Source organism: Pleurodeles waltl, chromosome 6 (genome assembly GCF_031143425.1).
Source record: "Pleurodeles waltl isolate 20211129_DDA chromosome 6, aPleWal1.hap1.20221129, whole genome shotgun sequence".
NCBI classification, from domain to species: Eukaryota; Metazoa; Chordata; class Amphibia; order Caudata; family Salamandridae; genus Pleurodeles; species Pleurodeles waltl.
In genome coordinates this window covers 972607040-972625857 of record NC_090445.1, presented here as the reverse complement: position 1 = coordinate 972625857, position 18818 = coordinate 972607040, and the positions used below count along the sequence as shown (strand labels likewise).

The window sequence follows — 18818 nt, the reverse complement described above, 5'->3', positions numbered from 1 at the left end:
GGGATAAAGTATCAAGTTCATTTTGGTAAGAATGCAAGGCGGGCAGTAATGGTTAGTAAAGAAGCTCACCGAAATGGAAATATTGAAGGCTGGGCATTGTCCATCAACAAACATCCAGTTCTTCAAAGGAGTTATTGGATAAAGTTGCAGTTTTTATCTTGTTGTACTTTTTTTTTTTTTTTTTTTTAGTAAATAATTAATAAGGAAAAGAGATTTGTGAATGTATATTGAATTAGAGCCCTGGAGTGTTGTATGAAGATGACAGATAAGCTTTTAATAAATAGATTATGTACACATACTGGATGAGAAATAATTGCAGAATGAGATGTGTAGAGTGAAACATCATTCACAGATCCCTGCACTGAAAAATGCCACAGTGTGATATCATTTCAGGGACCCCGACTTCATAATTGACTCCTTGGGATTTTTTTTAATAGGTTCATGTGATTCTGCAAAAAGTGCACAATTTTAGAATGTCTAATGGTAACACTGATAACAGGCTTTTTCCATCTACTTAAAATGTGTGGATTTTTATACAGCTCATTATTTCAAAACATCTGTTTGAATATTTGCCATTGCCAATTAACTAATCAAATGTAATGTTGACAGTAATACTTTGAATATGTTTGATTTTAGATATGACTACCTGTGGAAACTAGTTATATTTACTCTGATGAGTGGCTCTAGGATAGGTTAGATTTTAGTATGTGTTCTATTTAAAGAAAAACAACATAGATGTACATTTGAAAGCATCATTACTGGGAATGGTAAAGTGATAATTGACATTTCTTTGTTACTTTGTATCTTTATGGATGCTAATGGGGAACTGAGTGTTGACTTGTTCCATGGGTATTTTTGAGGAGATCCTCTGACACTGTGATAGGATGCTTTTTGAAGGACACCGTTATTCTCTGTAGAGATTTTATTAGCAATCTGACTTTCAAATGTCTTTTGTTCTGCAGGCAATTTCTATTATTACCTTCCATGGTCCCAAACCAAGCCCGTGGTAACTTTGACTTCATACTGGGAAGATATAAGCCACAGATTGGAAACTGTAAATATACTCTTTGGCATAGTAGAACGACTGGTAAGTTTATAGTGTTGCAACACTCATAATTCTTTGCACCTACAATTTTATATAAATGTTAAACATAGCAACATTGTGGCGAATGTAAGCTAAAGATTTGTTCACATTTCTTGAGACTTGAGGATTTCTTTTGCCAAAATGTGAAGGGTGTTTGCATGTGAGTTCAGTAGCTTTTATTTGACTGAATTACACTACATTGAAATAAGTGCATAAGAATGAAAAAAAACATGGTTGGTTTGAGGTCTAGTTTGATAGTGTCCCGTGATTTTGCACAGTAGCATACATACTAAATATTAGCAGGATGATATCCTTTTGTCCACTTGGTCCAGTACCACACAAAAAAAAAAAACATTTTTTCATGTGCTCAGAAAATTATTTTTCTTTCCGAAAAGCACCCTCTCCCTGATGATGGGAAGGTACCCATTTCATTCTACCACTCTAAACTGCATATGTAAATAATGCACATTTTACTTGATCTTGATATTCAGCTATATCCTATAACATTCAAAATGTTAAAACAAAGCCTGTCTTCTGCCACATAATTGACTTGCTCTCCAATGAAATCTAAATTCCAGGAAGTCCTTCCTAAAGGTTATCTTCTGTCCACAGGACCATTCAACCAAATTCTCTTGCATCCGCAACCAACTTCTCCACTACCTTGATATAAACGAACTTAGGTCTAGCTTTATTGTATGCAATAAGTTTGATGGAGGAGATTGCATAATGAAGTCTCAACTCTCCACCTTGAACCTGCAGTGTTTGCATTTCACTTATTCACTGCATACTGCCTACTGTGCAGATTTTGTGGAACACAGTTCACAAAGCCACAATTTTTAAAGTCAAATCTTCTCCAGTTTTTTTTTTTTTTTAATTTGCCACAGGGAAAATATTTTTCCTATAGAAAACGCTATTTGTCCCCAGAGTGATCAAATCCGATGTAGCTCTCTGCACCTACCTTCCCCTTAGTCATTTCAGTCTTTTACAAACAACATAGAGTAATTTCCAGGGTGAAAATGCCCTGGAAGAAACAGAGGACACAAAAGCCACAGATCAAAAAATGCCTTCAGGTGCCATTAATGTCGTCACAAGGATTCATCTATCCAACTCTTACAAGATTTCCCAAGGGTAAAGCTGTTTTTCGCTCACATTTATTTCTAAGGTTCTTCTGGAATGTCACCTAAACAAATATTCAAATCATTCAGTTCATCAGAACCTTCTCTGTCTACATATCAAAAGTGATCTTAAGCCCCATGAACTTCTACAAATAGATTGTGTGTAGAATACAGGTTTGTTCATCTTCAGGGAGATTTATCCACTGAACATTGTTGTTAATGGACACATCTGTGTTTCTGGGTACCGTTTGTAAACATTATTGTTTAGTTGACACATTCAGGTACTTTGCCAAACTATGCCAAGTTCTCCTTCACAATTTTCAATTTAGTGCCTCCCTCATAACGGTTGTTAACAGACAACCAAAGGGTCTTCTACAGTGATAGCTCTCCTGAGCGGATGAAACTTTGGAGTAAACAAGAGGAAAGCGATCTTTCAGATTACACCCACTTAATGTTTGTATACTCTCTTCTATTACCAGTACTCACTATCCAGCTTATTTTGCATTGGCTATTTATCCTGGTATATACTGCATGTTAGTATACAGCCTCAAGCGTATGAACATGTGTAGGCGTTGAAACTGGCAGTGCAGAGACATCTCATGATTTTTTAACTGTTATTACACTAACTGCTTTTGAGAAGCAAATTATGGGTCCAGCACATGATTCCCTCAAGACTCCTCATGACTGAGTTCCTATTGTTTACACCTCAGCTCTATGCTGGTGCAGTTCTGGCCCCAGAACATAGCTGATAATAGTAGTGCTCCTCATTTTCTCCACAAGCCAAATCACATGACTTATCTTGAAGCCAAACTTCATATCCAGAGGCTAGTAAAAAGTATTTACCCATCTGCTCAAATTCCAATCATCTGAGCAGGTAAATTGTATAACCCTGCTTCTGACCCTAGGTCCAGGCATTGGTCCTATCCAAGATTAACAAGATAACTGTGTTAGGTGTACCTGAGGTTTACCTTGCCCCTCAACCATTAGCAATTTTTCCATAAGGGCTCTGGACTATTTATACATTTTTTTTCACTGTTCAAAATATTACTTGTAAAAATACATTGGATCCTGGTTGGGTGATCCGAGGTCCAATTATGGGCCAGGACAGCCAGGCTCTTGCGGGCCTATTGAGTGCATGAGAACACAAATCAGCATTGTGCTGGCACCATTACGGAGGGCTTACCTTCAATAGTCCTTACATCCCATCAGGAGATGTGGTGTTGTTGTAGTGTAAGGCACTGATAAAAAAAACAAGCACAGTCGGGCGTTGCACGCTGAAGCCCTGTATGCTAGACCCCATGTCCTTTAAAGGCTTTTACTAGGTCCTTTTGTCGCTCACACAATTTGAAGATTCTGTACAAGGGCTTCCACTGTATGGCCTCCCACCTTCCGTGTTTACTCTGAGAAAGGCTGCATGCATTTATCGTGCTGCAGCAGGTTGAGATTAGTGCGCTGCACCATTAGGAGAGAATAGCGCCACAAAGGTTGAATGTTTAACAGTGTTGACAAGCTGTTTATCAACACTGAGCACAACGACAGAACTGTCACAGGTAAGGCTTTCGATACAGTTCCAGGCAATGGATCAATAAACCACTACTGACATGTTTCAAAAGTTCAATCTTGAGGTTGGATCTTTATTTTCTTCCCTGCTTCCAACATAGTTCCTTAACACACTGTTATCTTGCTTGTATGTTGCTCCAATTGGCGAATCACTTACAAAAAAAGAGTGTAGGTGTAATGAAAACACCTGCACAGGAACACACATTGGTACCTGCTTACGTTCTTACACATATTTAAATATGAAACCTAATCGTACGCATAAGACAGTGTTTTTAGATAGATTTTCGCGCCTGACACATTGATTAAAAGTGGCCTTTCCAGTCCTGCTTTAAACATACCAACTTCATGTTAGGAACAGCAGAGAGGAGATATTAGCACACTTGAATAAATGCTGCCTCGCATGAACCGCTACATCGGCCATAAATTCTTTAGTAAATGCTCACACACACACACGCCTTGGCCAATTTTTATACATTTGCTGTCATGTTAGCTACACGCCTACCTGTACCCTTCTTCAAATAAAACAAATAGTTCTGTGGATGACGTGAATAGCCTACATCTGTGTTCGTAGTTAAAAAATAAATTAAAAAATGTTACGATTATGCTTTTTCGTTTTGAAGAAAATTGTAATAGTAATGGCTTAAATTAGTTGAATATTCACTTCGGAGAGCTGGTGGGACATGTAGGTCAAATGTTGAAATCCCTACAAGGGCAAATGAGCCTTTCATCAAAGTTAGATAAAGACTGAGAAACTTCATTTGGAATTAGTGCCTTTGATTTAGAGTCCACAGAAAAGACAAAAAGTGGTAGGTAGCGCTATATAAGAGAAGTGCCTGACCCATTGGGCCAGTCACTGCTGCCCAGCCACTCCATGGCCCTCCTGCGAACAGCTCCCACCACATTCCTGAGCCTGATTGTGACAGATCCACCTGCATTCCTGAGCCTGATTGCAGCAGCTTCATCCGCATTCCTGAGCCTGATTGCATCAGCTTTGCCCGCGTTCCTGAGCCTGATTGCGACAGTTTTACCTACTTTCCTGAGCCTGATTGCAACAGCGCCGCCTGCATTTCTGACCCCACCCTTAGCGATGTCTCCTTCGCGCCACTGCTGCTCCAGCCTTCCACCGCAGCCTCTCCCACCTCCCTGGACAGATAATGGAGACCAGAGCGTGGATGCATGCAGGAGTGCACCGAAGGCAAGCCTGTCTGTGCCTGGACCACACCCAGCGCAAAGACCCCTAGGCCTCCCACCCCTCACACTCTACACCACCAAGGAGCTCCAGGTCCTGAACATCGGACACCCCATCAAAAGCTGCTCCATGGCCTCTCCATGCTGAACTAAAGGACCCTTCACCTGCCTACACTGCTGTTTCTCCTGCAGTGTGGGCCCACCTGCACACACTAATGCTCGCACTGCGACCACACAGAAGACTACGAACAGCCAAGCACCACTCCAATTCTTCTTGCTATACGCCCGTTCCTTATGCAAACACGCCACAGAAATCTGGGACACCATCACCACCCATGACCCGGACATCCCCTTTATCACCGAAACATGGCTAACACCCTCCTCAAACCCCAACATCGCCACGGCTCCCCTAACGGCTATAAGATTATACACAGAGACTGCACCAACAAACGTGGTGGAGCATCACAATCCTCTTCAGGGAAACCATTCAAACTACCATCGCCGACGATGACCCAATGCCCCTCAAGGAGCACCTCAACTTCTGACTTTAGGCCAATGCCAACACCACAATGTGAGGCACCCTCACATACAGATACCCGGGACCAATACCAGACTTCTGTGACGCCATCATCAACCTCATTGCCTCCCTCGCCATTGACTCGGTGATCTCAATTTTCACCTTAACGACGCCAACAACACCAACTCCGCTTCTCTAATAGAGAAACTCAGCAACATTGGCCTCACCTAACTGGTCACCAAACTCACGCACAAAGCCGGACACATAGTGTTTGCCATCTTCACTTCTAGCAACAGAATCAATTACACCCACATCACTGAACTCACCTGGACCAACCACGTCAAGGCCACTCTCCAGTTCCCTGCACACCACCTCCAACCACCTCAGCACCCCTCACCAAAGCTTGTGCACAGGCCCTAGGCACTGTACAACCTGAGCCCATGGCAGACCTCGACCTCAACCAGGCCCTCCAAAACTTCACCACCTGGTTCACCAGGTCTGCCGACAGTCGTCACGCTGAAACCAGCTAAAACCAGCATCACCAGCGAGATGGTACACTCTGGAGCTCAGAAACTTCAAACGTGACTGCCACTGACATGAGAAACAATGGTGTGTGACCAAGGACCCCTCAAGGCAGCCCCCAACAACTACCACCACTGCATCTAGGCAGCAAAAAGAGCAGCAATCACTTCCCCCATGGACACCACAGCCAACTACACTAAACCGTCAGAATCATGAAGGAATTCTCTAACCGGAAAGCCACAGAGACCACCATCCACCCCTCCCAGGAACTCTGCGACACCCTCTGACTACTTCCACAGCAAGATGACCACAATATACAACAATTTCGACCCCCCCCACCAACCCTCTATCTCCAGCCTAGGTAACATCTCTCAAGTAGTGAACACCAGCCACACAATAACCTCCTGGTCCCTGATTACCACACAGACCACTGCAGCCATCAGGTCATCCATCCACTCTGGGGCACTCAACAACACCTGCCCCCACCAGCTTTTCACCCTCGGAGCCAACACTATTAGCAAGGAACTCACCCGCATCCTCAACACCAACATCTCTGCGGCAACCTTCAACAGATGAATGGAAACATGCAGAGATCAGACCCCTCTTAAAGAAACCCTCCGCTGACCCCCAGTGACCTCAAAAACTACAGACCAATCTCCCTGCTTTCCTTCCTGGGCAAAGTGCTTGAGAAAGACATCAACCAACAGCTCATTGACTACCTTGAATAAAACCACCTTCTTGACACCTCACAGTCAGGATTCTGGACAACCACAGCACAGAGACTGCACTGATCACAGCCACGGATGATATCAGGACCCTCCTCAACCAAGGAGAGTAGTCCGCTCCGATCCTTCTGTACGTCTCCCCAGTGTTTGATACAGTCTCCAACCACACTCTCCTCAACAGACTCCACATAATATGTATTCAACAATATGCCCTTAAGTGGGTCGCCTCTTTCCTTTCAGGCAGCAGATACAGCATCTGCTTTCCTCCCTTCACTTCTACACCCAAGAACATCACCCGCAGTGTACCCCAAGGATTCTTCTTCTGACCAACCCTGTTCAACATCTACTTGACCACCCTCGCAGACATAGTCAGATCCTACAGACTCAACATAGTCTCCTTTGCTGATAACACTCAACTAATGCTTTCACTCACTGAAGACACCCACAACCCAAAGCCAAGTTCCACAAATCCATGACCAACATAGCAGCATGGATGAAAAACATTTGCCTCAAACTAAACACCAACAAAACAGAAGTCCAAATCTTCAGGACGTATACCTCTGTTTGGGACCACAGCTGGTGGCCAGCAGAACTCAGACCAATACCCTCTCCCTTCAGACCACACACCAAACCTCTGCATCATCCTCGACTGCCAACTATCCATGAATGAACAAGTAAACTCAGTCACCTCCTCCTGCTTCTTTATCCTCCCTATGCCCCAACAAATCTTCAAATAGATCCCTACTGAAACCAGAAAGACAGTCATTCATGCCCTGATCGCCAGCCACCTAGATTATGACAAAGCTCTCTAAGCCAGAGGGTCCTCCCAGCTACTTAAAACTTCGAACTCTGCAGAACACCACAGCCAGACTCATCCTCAACCTCCCCAAATGCTCAAGCATCACCCCACACCTCATGAACCTCCACTGGCTCCAAATCCAGAAGATGCCAATTCAAAATCTTCACATTTGTGTGCACGGCTTTCCAAAACCTAGGGTCCCAGCAAGATAACTCCACTCCACCTCACTGAACCTCGTACACTACCCCCTTTCGCATCCATCGCAGCCGCAGCGGAGATGGCTCCTTCTCCTACACAGTAGCCAAGTCCTGAAATAGCCTGCCCCTCCACCCCTGAACAGTTCCCTCCCTTGCAGATTTCAGAAGGAGACTCCAGACATGGCTTTTCAGTGGACATAGCACCCTCAATGCCCATATACCCTTTGGGGTGATTGTGCTGTACTTTTCAAATGCTATGATTGATTGATAAGACCAAGTTAATATTCGATGCAGGTTGGGTGTTTTTGTGTGTTAACTACTAATTTCCAGGCTGTCACTATTTAATAGTATGTCATGGTGTGGAGGTTACACATTGCCATTGTTTATCCTGCTTTGTACTATCCTGCTTTGTGCATCTCACATTTGTTCCTTATAAAGCGTTATAGCTGAGAGTACAAATATAGACCTCTATTGTTTGTAATGACTGCTTAGAATATCAGACTCCCACTACCAGACAGTAATACATTTATACACAAAGTGTACAAATTGTGGCCAATAAGGCACCCTGGGCCTGCCAACTATGAACTGTTAATGTATTTAAATGTTGAGAAGCAGAGTTCTGTTTGAGTCCAGACAGACATCTCAAGAGCCTCACAGCTCTCTATAGAGCACTACATACCCACGCTCTTGCAGCAAAAGACAGTGGCAAGCGTCATAGTGTGTTGACAGGACATAGGTCAAACAGACTTTGTGCTGTCAGTAACATTGCATGTGTGGCTCAGGCTGTTGCAAGCAGGAGGGAAGTGTGTTCTCAGTGTGTCCATGAAGCACTGCTTGCTCATTAGGAGGAGAGGAATTCAGACCTGTTCACGAAGCAGAGTGTAAGTAAAAAAAAAAAAAAAAAAACAATTCTTCTCAAAGTGCAGGTGTGTATGTTGGTGAGCATTCCTGAAAATGCAAGCAGTGTGCTGGCTGGCTTTGGCCCTTCTATATTTGGTGGCAATTACAGGTATTTTGGGGGCTTTCATGGCAGGATTAAGTCCACACCAGATGAAAGACTGGCCACAGCTTATATTTAATAATTCTTAGCATATGTGCGAACAATGTGCTATAAAATGCACCCTCTGATTCCACGTTTTCAAACGTTTCTCTGAGGAGAATGCTGCTGCACCAACTTTTACAGAATTGAGCTTACACCCTTTACTCCCTTACTCATTGATATTCAGGCCCTGTATTACGCCCTACCACTTAGAAAGATCACCTGCTGCCATTACCCTCAACGCAAACTCCTGTGTTGCCACTAGATTAGTGGTGTACAAATCTGATCAAGTATCCCCATGCTACGTGAACTTCATTTACTTACTGTTAAGATGACAATTTAGTTTAAGTTTAGCTATTACACCTCTGAAACACGATTTCTAGGAGACTGAAATCAATGTATCTTTTTTCCGACTAGAATTTGCCTAATTCACTTCCAGAATTTGAAGGTGAAAGTCAGTAAAGGGGCAGCAGCAACTTTATGGAATTCTCTTCTGCCTCTATAATGTATTAGCCCTAAAGCCTCAAATTCAGGCAGAAGTTCAAAGCATTTATTTTTCCTATGTGTGTGTATTGTTTTGGGGGTCAAGGTGTGCTGTATGCGTTTTTGTGAAACTTTTTTTATTTTATGTGGAGCTATTTACTGTTTTTTTTTTAATGTGTTTGTACTGCAACATGATCAACTTTCAGTCTCTGTCTGGACTGAATTAATAGGTATTCAAAATTATCCTGTAATAGAAGATAAATTATGAAAACTATTTGAATCCTCTTGGAGAGTGGGCTAGAGGCAGCTTTCTGCCTTTGAGTTTCATCAGAGTCCATTTACATTCAGGTATCATTAAAGATACTAACTAAAGTATGCAGTCTAGTGCGTCAAATATACCAAGATGGCTACAATGTGTGTTATTTCCAGGAGTACAAGATGTTGAACAACTGACAACATACTGGTTTTGGTGTTGAAACATCTGAATCCCTTTTATTGTTACCACAACAGCATGCTGAGGGAAGCCACTATTCACACAATCTGTAAAACTAAGCTTTGTGTACGGACATTAGGTTAAAAGGAATGGATGTACTCCAGACTTTGGGGCTATTTGCCATCCTAGTTTTTCCAAACTGGCAAAACTAACTCCTAAACATACTGGTATAGTATCAGTAATTTTAGTTTTGCAGTGTGTGAATCTTTTCTGGATTCACATGCTGTGCATTATTACGCCATCTAGCGGTTGGGTCCGGATTACCTACTATTGCACCTACTAAAAAGTTTTTGTCCGTCCTCTAGCTCTACCTTTGTTTTGTAGTTGTTGGGCATCGATGGAAGTACCGTTTGGTGTTTTGTTGTGACATTGTCGCACTTCCTCCAGATGTCTCTGCCCCTGTTCGCCATTTTCAGATTGTTTTTTACCATCGTTCGGTCAGGAAGCTTTTTGTGGAGATGTCCCCAGCTTAACAAAGAACTTTGAAGAATTGTGAAAAAATTGGGAAGAAAGTCGGCACGGTAGGAGATATTTGAAGTAAAAACAACATTGGGGAACACAAGTAAGTACAAAGAGTTTCAGTTTTTTTCCACCAACGGATAGCTGCGAATCCCTCAACAGGTGGCTTACCGTGGGGCGTGATGAAAAAGACTTTCAATTTTGTAAAAATTGTCACCTAAGTACGCCCAGAAAGACAAATGTCTGGTGTAAAATCTTTGCCTTCAAGTCGATCACCGGAGTGAGGACTGGCTCGCCTTTGCAGTATTCGCACCCAAAACGTTGAGGGTGAGAGATAAACAAAGAATGGCACACCATATACTACAGAGGGAAAAATCGCCACCATCTTTAAGATCTAATATCAAAAAATATTGCTAAGGGCGCCAAAAGTGAGACTTCGGAAGGTGATTGGGACATTGTGGAGACAGTAGGGGAGGAATCAAAGAAGAGCTGCAAGGAGGTAAGAGAATCATAGGCCTCTACTAAATCTCTTGAGTGGAAAAAATCAGACTCACGAAATCAAGAGGGGGCTTGGCGTCGAATTGCTTGCTGTCTGCAGGCAAAACCCATGAAAGAGAATCCCACGGAGCCCTCGAAGGGGTGTCCAGTAGGAATAAAGGCTCAAAAAAGCACGAGTCATCGAAAGAAGGGATAATGAAAGACTCAGCAATGCGAATTCAGGACCACCGAGAGAGACACAAGCCATCAAAGTGCACAGCCAGAGAAGACTATGAAAGAAACATCGAAAAGAAAAGACTCCACAACAAGCCCCAAAGACAGAGCGTCTGAAATGGAGATTAAAAGGATGAAGCTTGAGGCCAAAATGGCCGCACTCCTCCAGAAGAAAGAATTCGAAGAAAGCCTTAAAGCCTTCACAATACCTCCAAAGTCTTCGACATGGAAAGAACTCCATAAACAGGAGGTGGAAGTAATTCGCTCCCTCACACAACAGAGCCTCAAGAAGAGGAAGAGGAGAAATAATTTGAGGAGGAGGAAGTCCAAGGTTATTTTCAGCCTTCAGAAGAAGGGGAGTATAGGGGAAGTAAATGGGAAGACCTGGAAGGAGAATACCCCGAAATGAAGGTTGAGTCCTACCCATCAAAACCATCCCCACCAGATGACATAGGAATGTACAATCTAGTTATAAAAAATACAACTGACCAGTTACACAAACAAAAAATCAGTATCTGCCTATGCTTCCTAGTGTATTGGACCAGGGGAGGGAAGCATTTAAAGAGTCTGCTACATGTAGAGCCATAACACCCAGAGCTAAGAAAAAATATAAGTCCTCTTCTAAGGATCCACCTTGTATAAAGGGAATGATTCCAGAAACCTCTTTAATCACGGCAGCAGCAAGTAAGAGCACATTTCCCTTCAACCACAGGACCATCCCTAGACAAACAGAGCAAAAAGATGGAGCTCATGGGGAGAAGAATAGAATGCAGTGTATCAAACCAGTGGTGCATTGCCAATTCAAATGCTCTTTAAAATAGACACACCCATCAACACTGGGACGAGATGGGAGAGTTGATGAAGCACCTCCCTGAACAATATAAAAAGAGCACCACATCTGGTCGACAGTGGCAACAACATTGCAAACACCTGCTTAAAATCGGCATTAGATGCTGCATATACATCTAGCCGCCAACTCATGATGGGGGTGACATTAAGAAGATACTTGTGGTTACGTATTTTGGGTTTCAAACCAGAAGTGCAAACCAACATTATAAACACCTATTTCAATGGCCAGCAATTATTCAGAAATCAAGTGGATGATTGCCTCTACCCATTTAAGAGAAAACGAGAATGCAAAATGTATGGGAGCATTGCAGTTTCGAGGGAGTTTTCAGAGGGGCTCCTTTCCATCAAGAAGACCAGCCTCAAGAGGTACCTTTCAGACTGGGATTAAACATCAGGGCTTCCAGGGGAGCACACAGTCAGCACCCTTGCAAACAATCTGGCAATACCAACATCAAGGAAGAAATACATTTGAGAGTAGAACAATCAGGAAGAGGAAGCTCAACATCAGCAAATAAATGACTGTGCTGCAGCACCAATCAATAAAACAACAAATTCTAACATCATCAAAACAAAAATACACCACAATTCACCAGTGAGTGGACTAATTCAATTGTTTCTCCAGGAATGGAGGAAAATAACTTCAGACAAACGGGTCCTAAATATAATAAAACATGGATATTGCCTAGAACTGCTAAAACATCTACCACCAAGAAGACCAAAGAAAATAATTCATTTGAAAGAGGAAATAAATCACCTCCTAAAGGATTTCAAAGAGTTGTTAGACAAGCAAGCTCTAGAAAAAGTGCCAAAGCAATATATCAACAAGGGAAATTACTCAACATACTTCCTAAACCCAAAGGATCCCAGCATTGGATCCTTGGGTCTAATGCTAGACCTCAGCTATATCAACAAATTCATACAGACTCAAATATTCAAAATGGCAACCTTACAGGAAGTTATTTGCCAACTTCAAAAAGGGGATTAGATGGCAACTATAGACTTAAAGGATTCTTAATTGGACATCCCAATGAACGCAACACACAAAAATTATCTAAGGTTTGAAGTCAACAACAAACACTACCAATTCAAAGTCCTGGCTTTTGGTATAAAATCAGCACCAAGTGTGTTTACAAAATGTTTAGCAGTGGTAGCAGCACACCTCAGAAGGAGAGGGATACATGTGTATCCTTACCCAGATGACTGGTTGGTGAGAGCACACTTATCAAAAATGCAAACAGGACATTTCAAAAGTAATGGAATCACCACAGACACTAGGGTTTTCCTTAAACATAGATGAGTCATCAACAGAACCAGAACAATAGAAGGTGTTTTTGGGAGGAAGACTGAATTCAATTCAAGCAAAAGCATTCCCCAGTGAAAAGAGGACTCAGTGCAGATTGGAAGAAACTCACCATTACAAGAAGTGGCAAGCTATGACAGCGAAGACAGTGGGGAAAGCGTTTGGAAAGATGGCATCTTACAGTCCATTAATACATCATGTGAGACTACATATGAGACCAATCCAAGAATGGCTTCAGAATCAATGATCTCAAGCACCGGGAAGTTAAGAAGATCTAGTGGTTGTCAAGTCGCAGAAGTTTAGGAGGAAATGGCGTGGTTCAACAGGAAAAACGTTACTCAGGAAGACTATCTCCACAACCAATTCCTACAGTGACCATAATGACAGATGCCTCACGTATGGGATGGGGTGCTCATATTTGCTCTCTAAAGATAAGAGGGATATGGAACAAACAGGATGCAGTACAACTCATAAATTGGCTGGAACTGAAGACGGTTTGGTTAGCCATGAAAGCATTTGAGAAACACATTCACAGAAAGACGGTTCTAATTCAGATGGACAACACAACTGTTCTATATCAACAAACTGGGTAGGACACAAACAACTCCCCCCCCCCCCCCTCCCCAGGTTATCTCAACAGACCTGGAAATGAGTGATCCAGAGAGGCATAGAGATTCAAACAATTCACTTACCGGGGAAGGAAAATTGTGAGGTAGATAGATTGAGCAGGTTGGCTACGGGCTTGCATGAATGGGAGTTGAATCTGAAGGTGGTACACTATATTTTCAAAGCATGGAGGACCCCATTAATAGACCTGTTGGGGACCCCATGGAACGCGAAATGCCAACACTTTGCATCCAAACTACCATACCCACAATAGACTGGTCAGGAACATTTGCTTACGCTTTTCCACCAATTCCTCTATGCAGAGTGTAATCAACAAATTCAAGAGGAGCCACATGATGCTAATTTTAATAGCACTAAAATGGACAGGACAAACATTGTATTCTGAGCTGATAGTTGGCACAAGGGAATATTCAGCTCCTGCCAAAAAGACAAGACTTCATAGCCTTGGGAAAGGGAAGGTTCTACATCCAGAACCAGAATATTTCAAATTAGCAGCATGGCTACTGAAGACATAGAATTTGGGCACTTGACACTACCTAAAGACACATTAGCAGTTTTAAGAGAAGCCAGAAAACATGTAACAAGGAAAGGTTAGATGGCATAATTTAAAAGATTTACAATATGGTGTAAAAATACAAATTTATGTAAAAAGATTACAAAGAAGAGAACAGTTCTAAAATATTTAACTCCGTTAATACAAGAAGCTTACTTATTCTTCTTTGAGTTCATTTGGCTGTGATTGTGGCCGACACAAGAAGTCAAATGGGAAAAAGTTTTTTCACACTTCCAGTGGTAAAACGATTCCTAAAAGGAGCAAAGAGGATAGTGTAACGTAGGCTCTCATTATTCTATTGAGACTACTGAATTTTGAGTAGCAGAATCGCCCGTGGTGTGGGAGACTAAGTCTAATCCACTGCGGGTGACGCCTGTCGCTTCAATCCGGGTTTTGCTCTGGCTAACTAGCAGTGCCTCATCTCTACCCAAGGATAGGGATGACTGGGCAGCCGAGCGCATGACATAATTGATTTCTCAGGTCTCATCTGTTTCTCTCAGTTACATTTAGTCTCATATATAAATGACAACAGAGGCAGTATATGTTTCAATAATGAGTATAATAAAACGACTGCATCTTAGATAGCAAAGCACGAGCTGCAATAACCAGGACGACACAGCATGACAGTATTAAAATTGTGACGAGAAGAGTGAAGCATAAAAATAATGCTATCATGTTGTCACTTTTATCAATAGACTAACTCCTACCTAGGCTATGATAGAACACAGCATGTTGAGCTCTAATTCTGCCCTTCAGGATCCCTTGGGAAGACATCAGCCCCCATACCTGAGCAAAGGCCTGCGGTCTGCATTCTCTGGCTGGAATCTCCCTCTAACGTGTAAGGGACAAGTAAGTGCTTTTATAACAACACAGCTGATGTTCTGGGAAAATGTCCCTACGTAAGGATATATGTTTTCTACAAATGTTGCAGATTAAACTTCTACCACGTTCACCGGCAATGTACCGTGCTGTAGCCTTGGAAGAAGCACAGAGTGATCAAGAATGTCTTGTTTGAGAACAGAGTGCTTGCCTTAGGCAAAAACAGTTAGATATACAGAAAATAAAACAAGACTGTAAAAGTGGCTATTGTAACAATAATAAAATGAAGCCAAATAAAATATATCTAAGTTAAGGTGCACAGCGGCTTGGCCTTGTGTGTTAAAATAACGTGCATGGAGCTACGGCTAAAATGGCTATACAACAATAGCACCACCAAGGAGGATTCCAGCACCTACATGGAACCTAAATCTAGTTCTTACTCAACTCATGGGTGAACCATTTGATCCATTCACAAAGCAACTTTGCAGATGTTAACGTTAAAGATGGCTTTTTTTTTGTGGCGATTACTTCCTTCCGTAGAGTTAATGGCACTCATTATTCAAGAACCCTATTGCCAGATACAAAGACAGAATTGTCATGAGAACAGGCCCCCGTATCCTACTAAAGTTGGTCTTTCAATTTCATATAAATCAATCTATTCAAATACCAAGTTTCTTTCACATCCCAACAACGCATGCGAAAAGAAGCCTACATACATTGGATACAAGACGTTGCATTATGTATTACATGGATAGAACTAAACTTTTTAGGAAATCTCAAATTGTTTGGTGCTTTCTACAAAAATCTTTAAGGAGAAAGCAATAGGAAAGAACATAATTTCCGGATGGATTGCACAATAAAACAATTGTCACAAAAATGCTGGGAAAGCCTTACTTAGAACTCCAGCAACACTCTCTACACGGAAGAATAGAGCAACAGTAGCTTTTATGTCCAACACACCGTTACAAGAAATCTGCATCACAGCAACTTGGCCTTCAGTACATACATTTACAAAATATTACTGTATTGAAATACAAATAAGTAAAGAAGCTCAGGTAGGAAAAAGAGTGTGAAGACATTTATTTTCAAATCAATATCCATCTTCAACCCAGCCTCCACAATAAAGGAAAACAGCTTTAAAATCAGTGCACAGCATGTGAATCCAGAAAAATCAAGCTGTAAAACAGTTTCTTATTTATAGGTGTAGTTTTGCCGCTTGAAGATTTTCTGGATTCACATTTGACACACCTGTGTCCACCAGGAAGATGGAGAGAAGAAGAAAAAATAATAATCTGAAGATGCCAAAGTGGGGTGGAGACATCAGGAGGAAGTGCGACGAAACACCAAATGGTACTTCATTGACGCCCCACAACAAAACAAAGGTAGAGATAGAGGATGGACAAACAATTTTTAGAAGGCAAAAAAGATAGATAATCCATCCTCCAATCACTAGATGGTAGAATAATGCACAGCATGTGAATCCAGAAAATCTTCAAGCTGCAAAACTACACCTACAGGTAAGAAAGTTTTTTTGTTTAGCATTTAGTTTTTCTTTCTATCTGGAAGCCACCTACTTTAAAACCACAGTTTGATTTCAAATCAAAAGAAACACTAGTTAGTTTTTAAGGATAGAGCGAAAGATCTACTCCCATTCTTACACTTGCCTCTGCTACTCCACTGCCTCTTGGTACTGCATATCCACAGTGCCATACCTGATGTGGGATGTTCACATTGTCATGTTCTGTTTGGGAGATAAATCACTACCTCTCATTGCTCTTGCGGGTTGTAAATGTTTTAGTTGAAAAAACATTCAAACATGCACGTGGTTAGCCCAATTAGGCCACTAACTGTAATAAGATAATTTGTAATGTCTAGTTCTTTTAAATCACTGTGAATAACAAAATGAGAACAGTGTCAAAAAAGTTTCATGAGTTTTGAATAAAGCATTAGATAAATTAGGCAGTATAGCAAACACAACATAATTCATATCCTCAAAGCATACATCATCGGTGTGGATTGCAGGTCTATCCCGAAACATGATTGTTTGTGCACTTTTTCATGAAGTCTTTTGACCCACTGACTCAATCATATGTCAAAGATTACACACATTTAATAAACCTGAGGTTATCCTTTTTGATTCCAATAATCGAATAAGTCCTTGCATTTTAACATGTCATAAACAGATGCAAAAGCAGTTTTAAAATACATCCTGAACACCAGGCCAGATCCTGTGCCCATTCCCACATAATTCACATTATCACTTGCTAAGATTGCCCTAAAAATGTATTTTTATTCTTCAAGCAGTTTTATGTACTAGTTAAGGATGTGGCTTAATAATTCTGTTTGCAGATGATTCTGAACACACACAAATTAGTTGTCCAAATAACCTATTTCTCCAGCACATTACCTCTCCAGGCATTACATTGACAATGTTTTTCTTTTTTGGACCAGTGCTGCTGGTATTTTGAATTAATTCTGCATTTGCACCAACCTGCTAAGCCCGGACATTCAGTTCATTATGTTTTTTGACACACAGGAGATTCTTTTTCTTGATCTCTCCCTTAGGGACCTTGAAGTTAAACATTATGCTGCATTATTCCATAAGCCAATTGAAAGAAGCTCCCTGTGACAACTGACCATTCAAGTAGTTTGAGGGACAACTTGCCTTATGGCCAGTCCTTGCATCTGCTTAGAAACTGTTTCCTCAGAATAGACTATTTTAAATAGTTAGTTTTCCTGATAAAAATACTCCTGTACAGTGGGAATGCAAAGTGGTTACTCACTTAAACAATTTGCAAACATGTCTTCTTTTCGACCAAAGAAGACATTTTGGCTCCAACACAGCGTGATGGCAGCATAGATAGCCTTTATTTTGTTTCTACCTACAATGCAGTCCGCAATTAAATCTGAGATCATAAAAAGTAACTCGCACTTACTCAGGACCTCAAATCACTTCCAGTTGAAACTTTTGTTTTCATTCACGAAAGGAAGAGATACTGGAGACTATATCAACAATTATACACTTATCCACAGAGCAAGACTACAAAGCCTTATTTTGGGGATTTACCCATTATTGTCAGACACCTCAAATGTAATAGTTGTACTGCTTGTCCATTTCCCACAAACACTTAGTTTACACATGAGAAACTTTAGGTCCACCTTAACCTCATAATGTAATTTATGCTATTTATTGCACCCGTAATAAGATCTATGTTAGATTAACTGCACTGAAAGTAAAATCCTACATGTTGAAGCAGAGGAGTAGAATTAAATGCAATACTCCCAATAATTAATTGAAAGACCTTTTAGGAATATGGCACACTGTGCAGAGGACATTTATTGACATGTTGTGGAACAAGCAAACAGCCACACATGTACGGGAGATCTTAAACTAACCCTCATGCTTCATGAATGCAAATGAAGTAAATATGAGGAATAGCAAAAATTGGCAAGATAATTCAGCCTTAAATGAATACGGTCTGCTTGCCCATAATTATGTTGGTGGATTATAGCATATGTTGACTTTCTACTGACAACCACAATTTCTTCATTGCAGATGTTATTTGATCTTATCTTGCCAATCAATCAATATCTCTGACTCAATCTAATTTTCTGGACCTAATCATATTTTCTTTGTGTGATCCTTAAGTTTTTAACATTTTTTATGATTATGGCAGAGTGAATACAAATGGATACCCCAATTTGCTGTGTTGTTTCTGCTCATGATGTAGATGATTCTGACATGTAACCACTGACATCTATGTATAAGTCCTGATGT

General features: G+C 41.3%; 1 protein-coding gene across 6 annotated transcripts in view; it reads left to right on the top strand.

Moving 5' to 3' along the window:
- Window positions 1-18818, top strand: part of MYOF (myoferlin) — a 686313-nt gene that overhangs the window by 344748 nt on the left and 322747 nt on the right. For all 6 annotated transcript variants that reach the window (XM_069239822.1, XM_069239820.1, XM_069239821.1 and 3 more), the window contains one exon: window positions 963-1087. In XM_069239822.1, the coding sequence (XP_069095923.1) occupies window positions 963-1087 (125 nt within the window). The remainder of the gene's footprint in view (window positions 1-962; window positions 1088-18818) is intronic.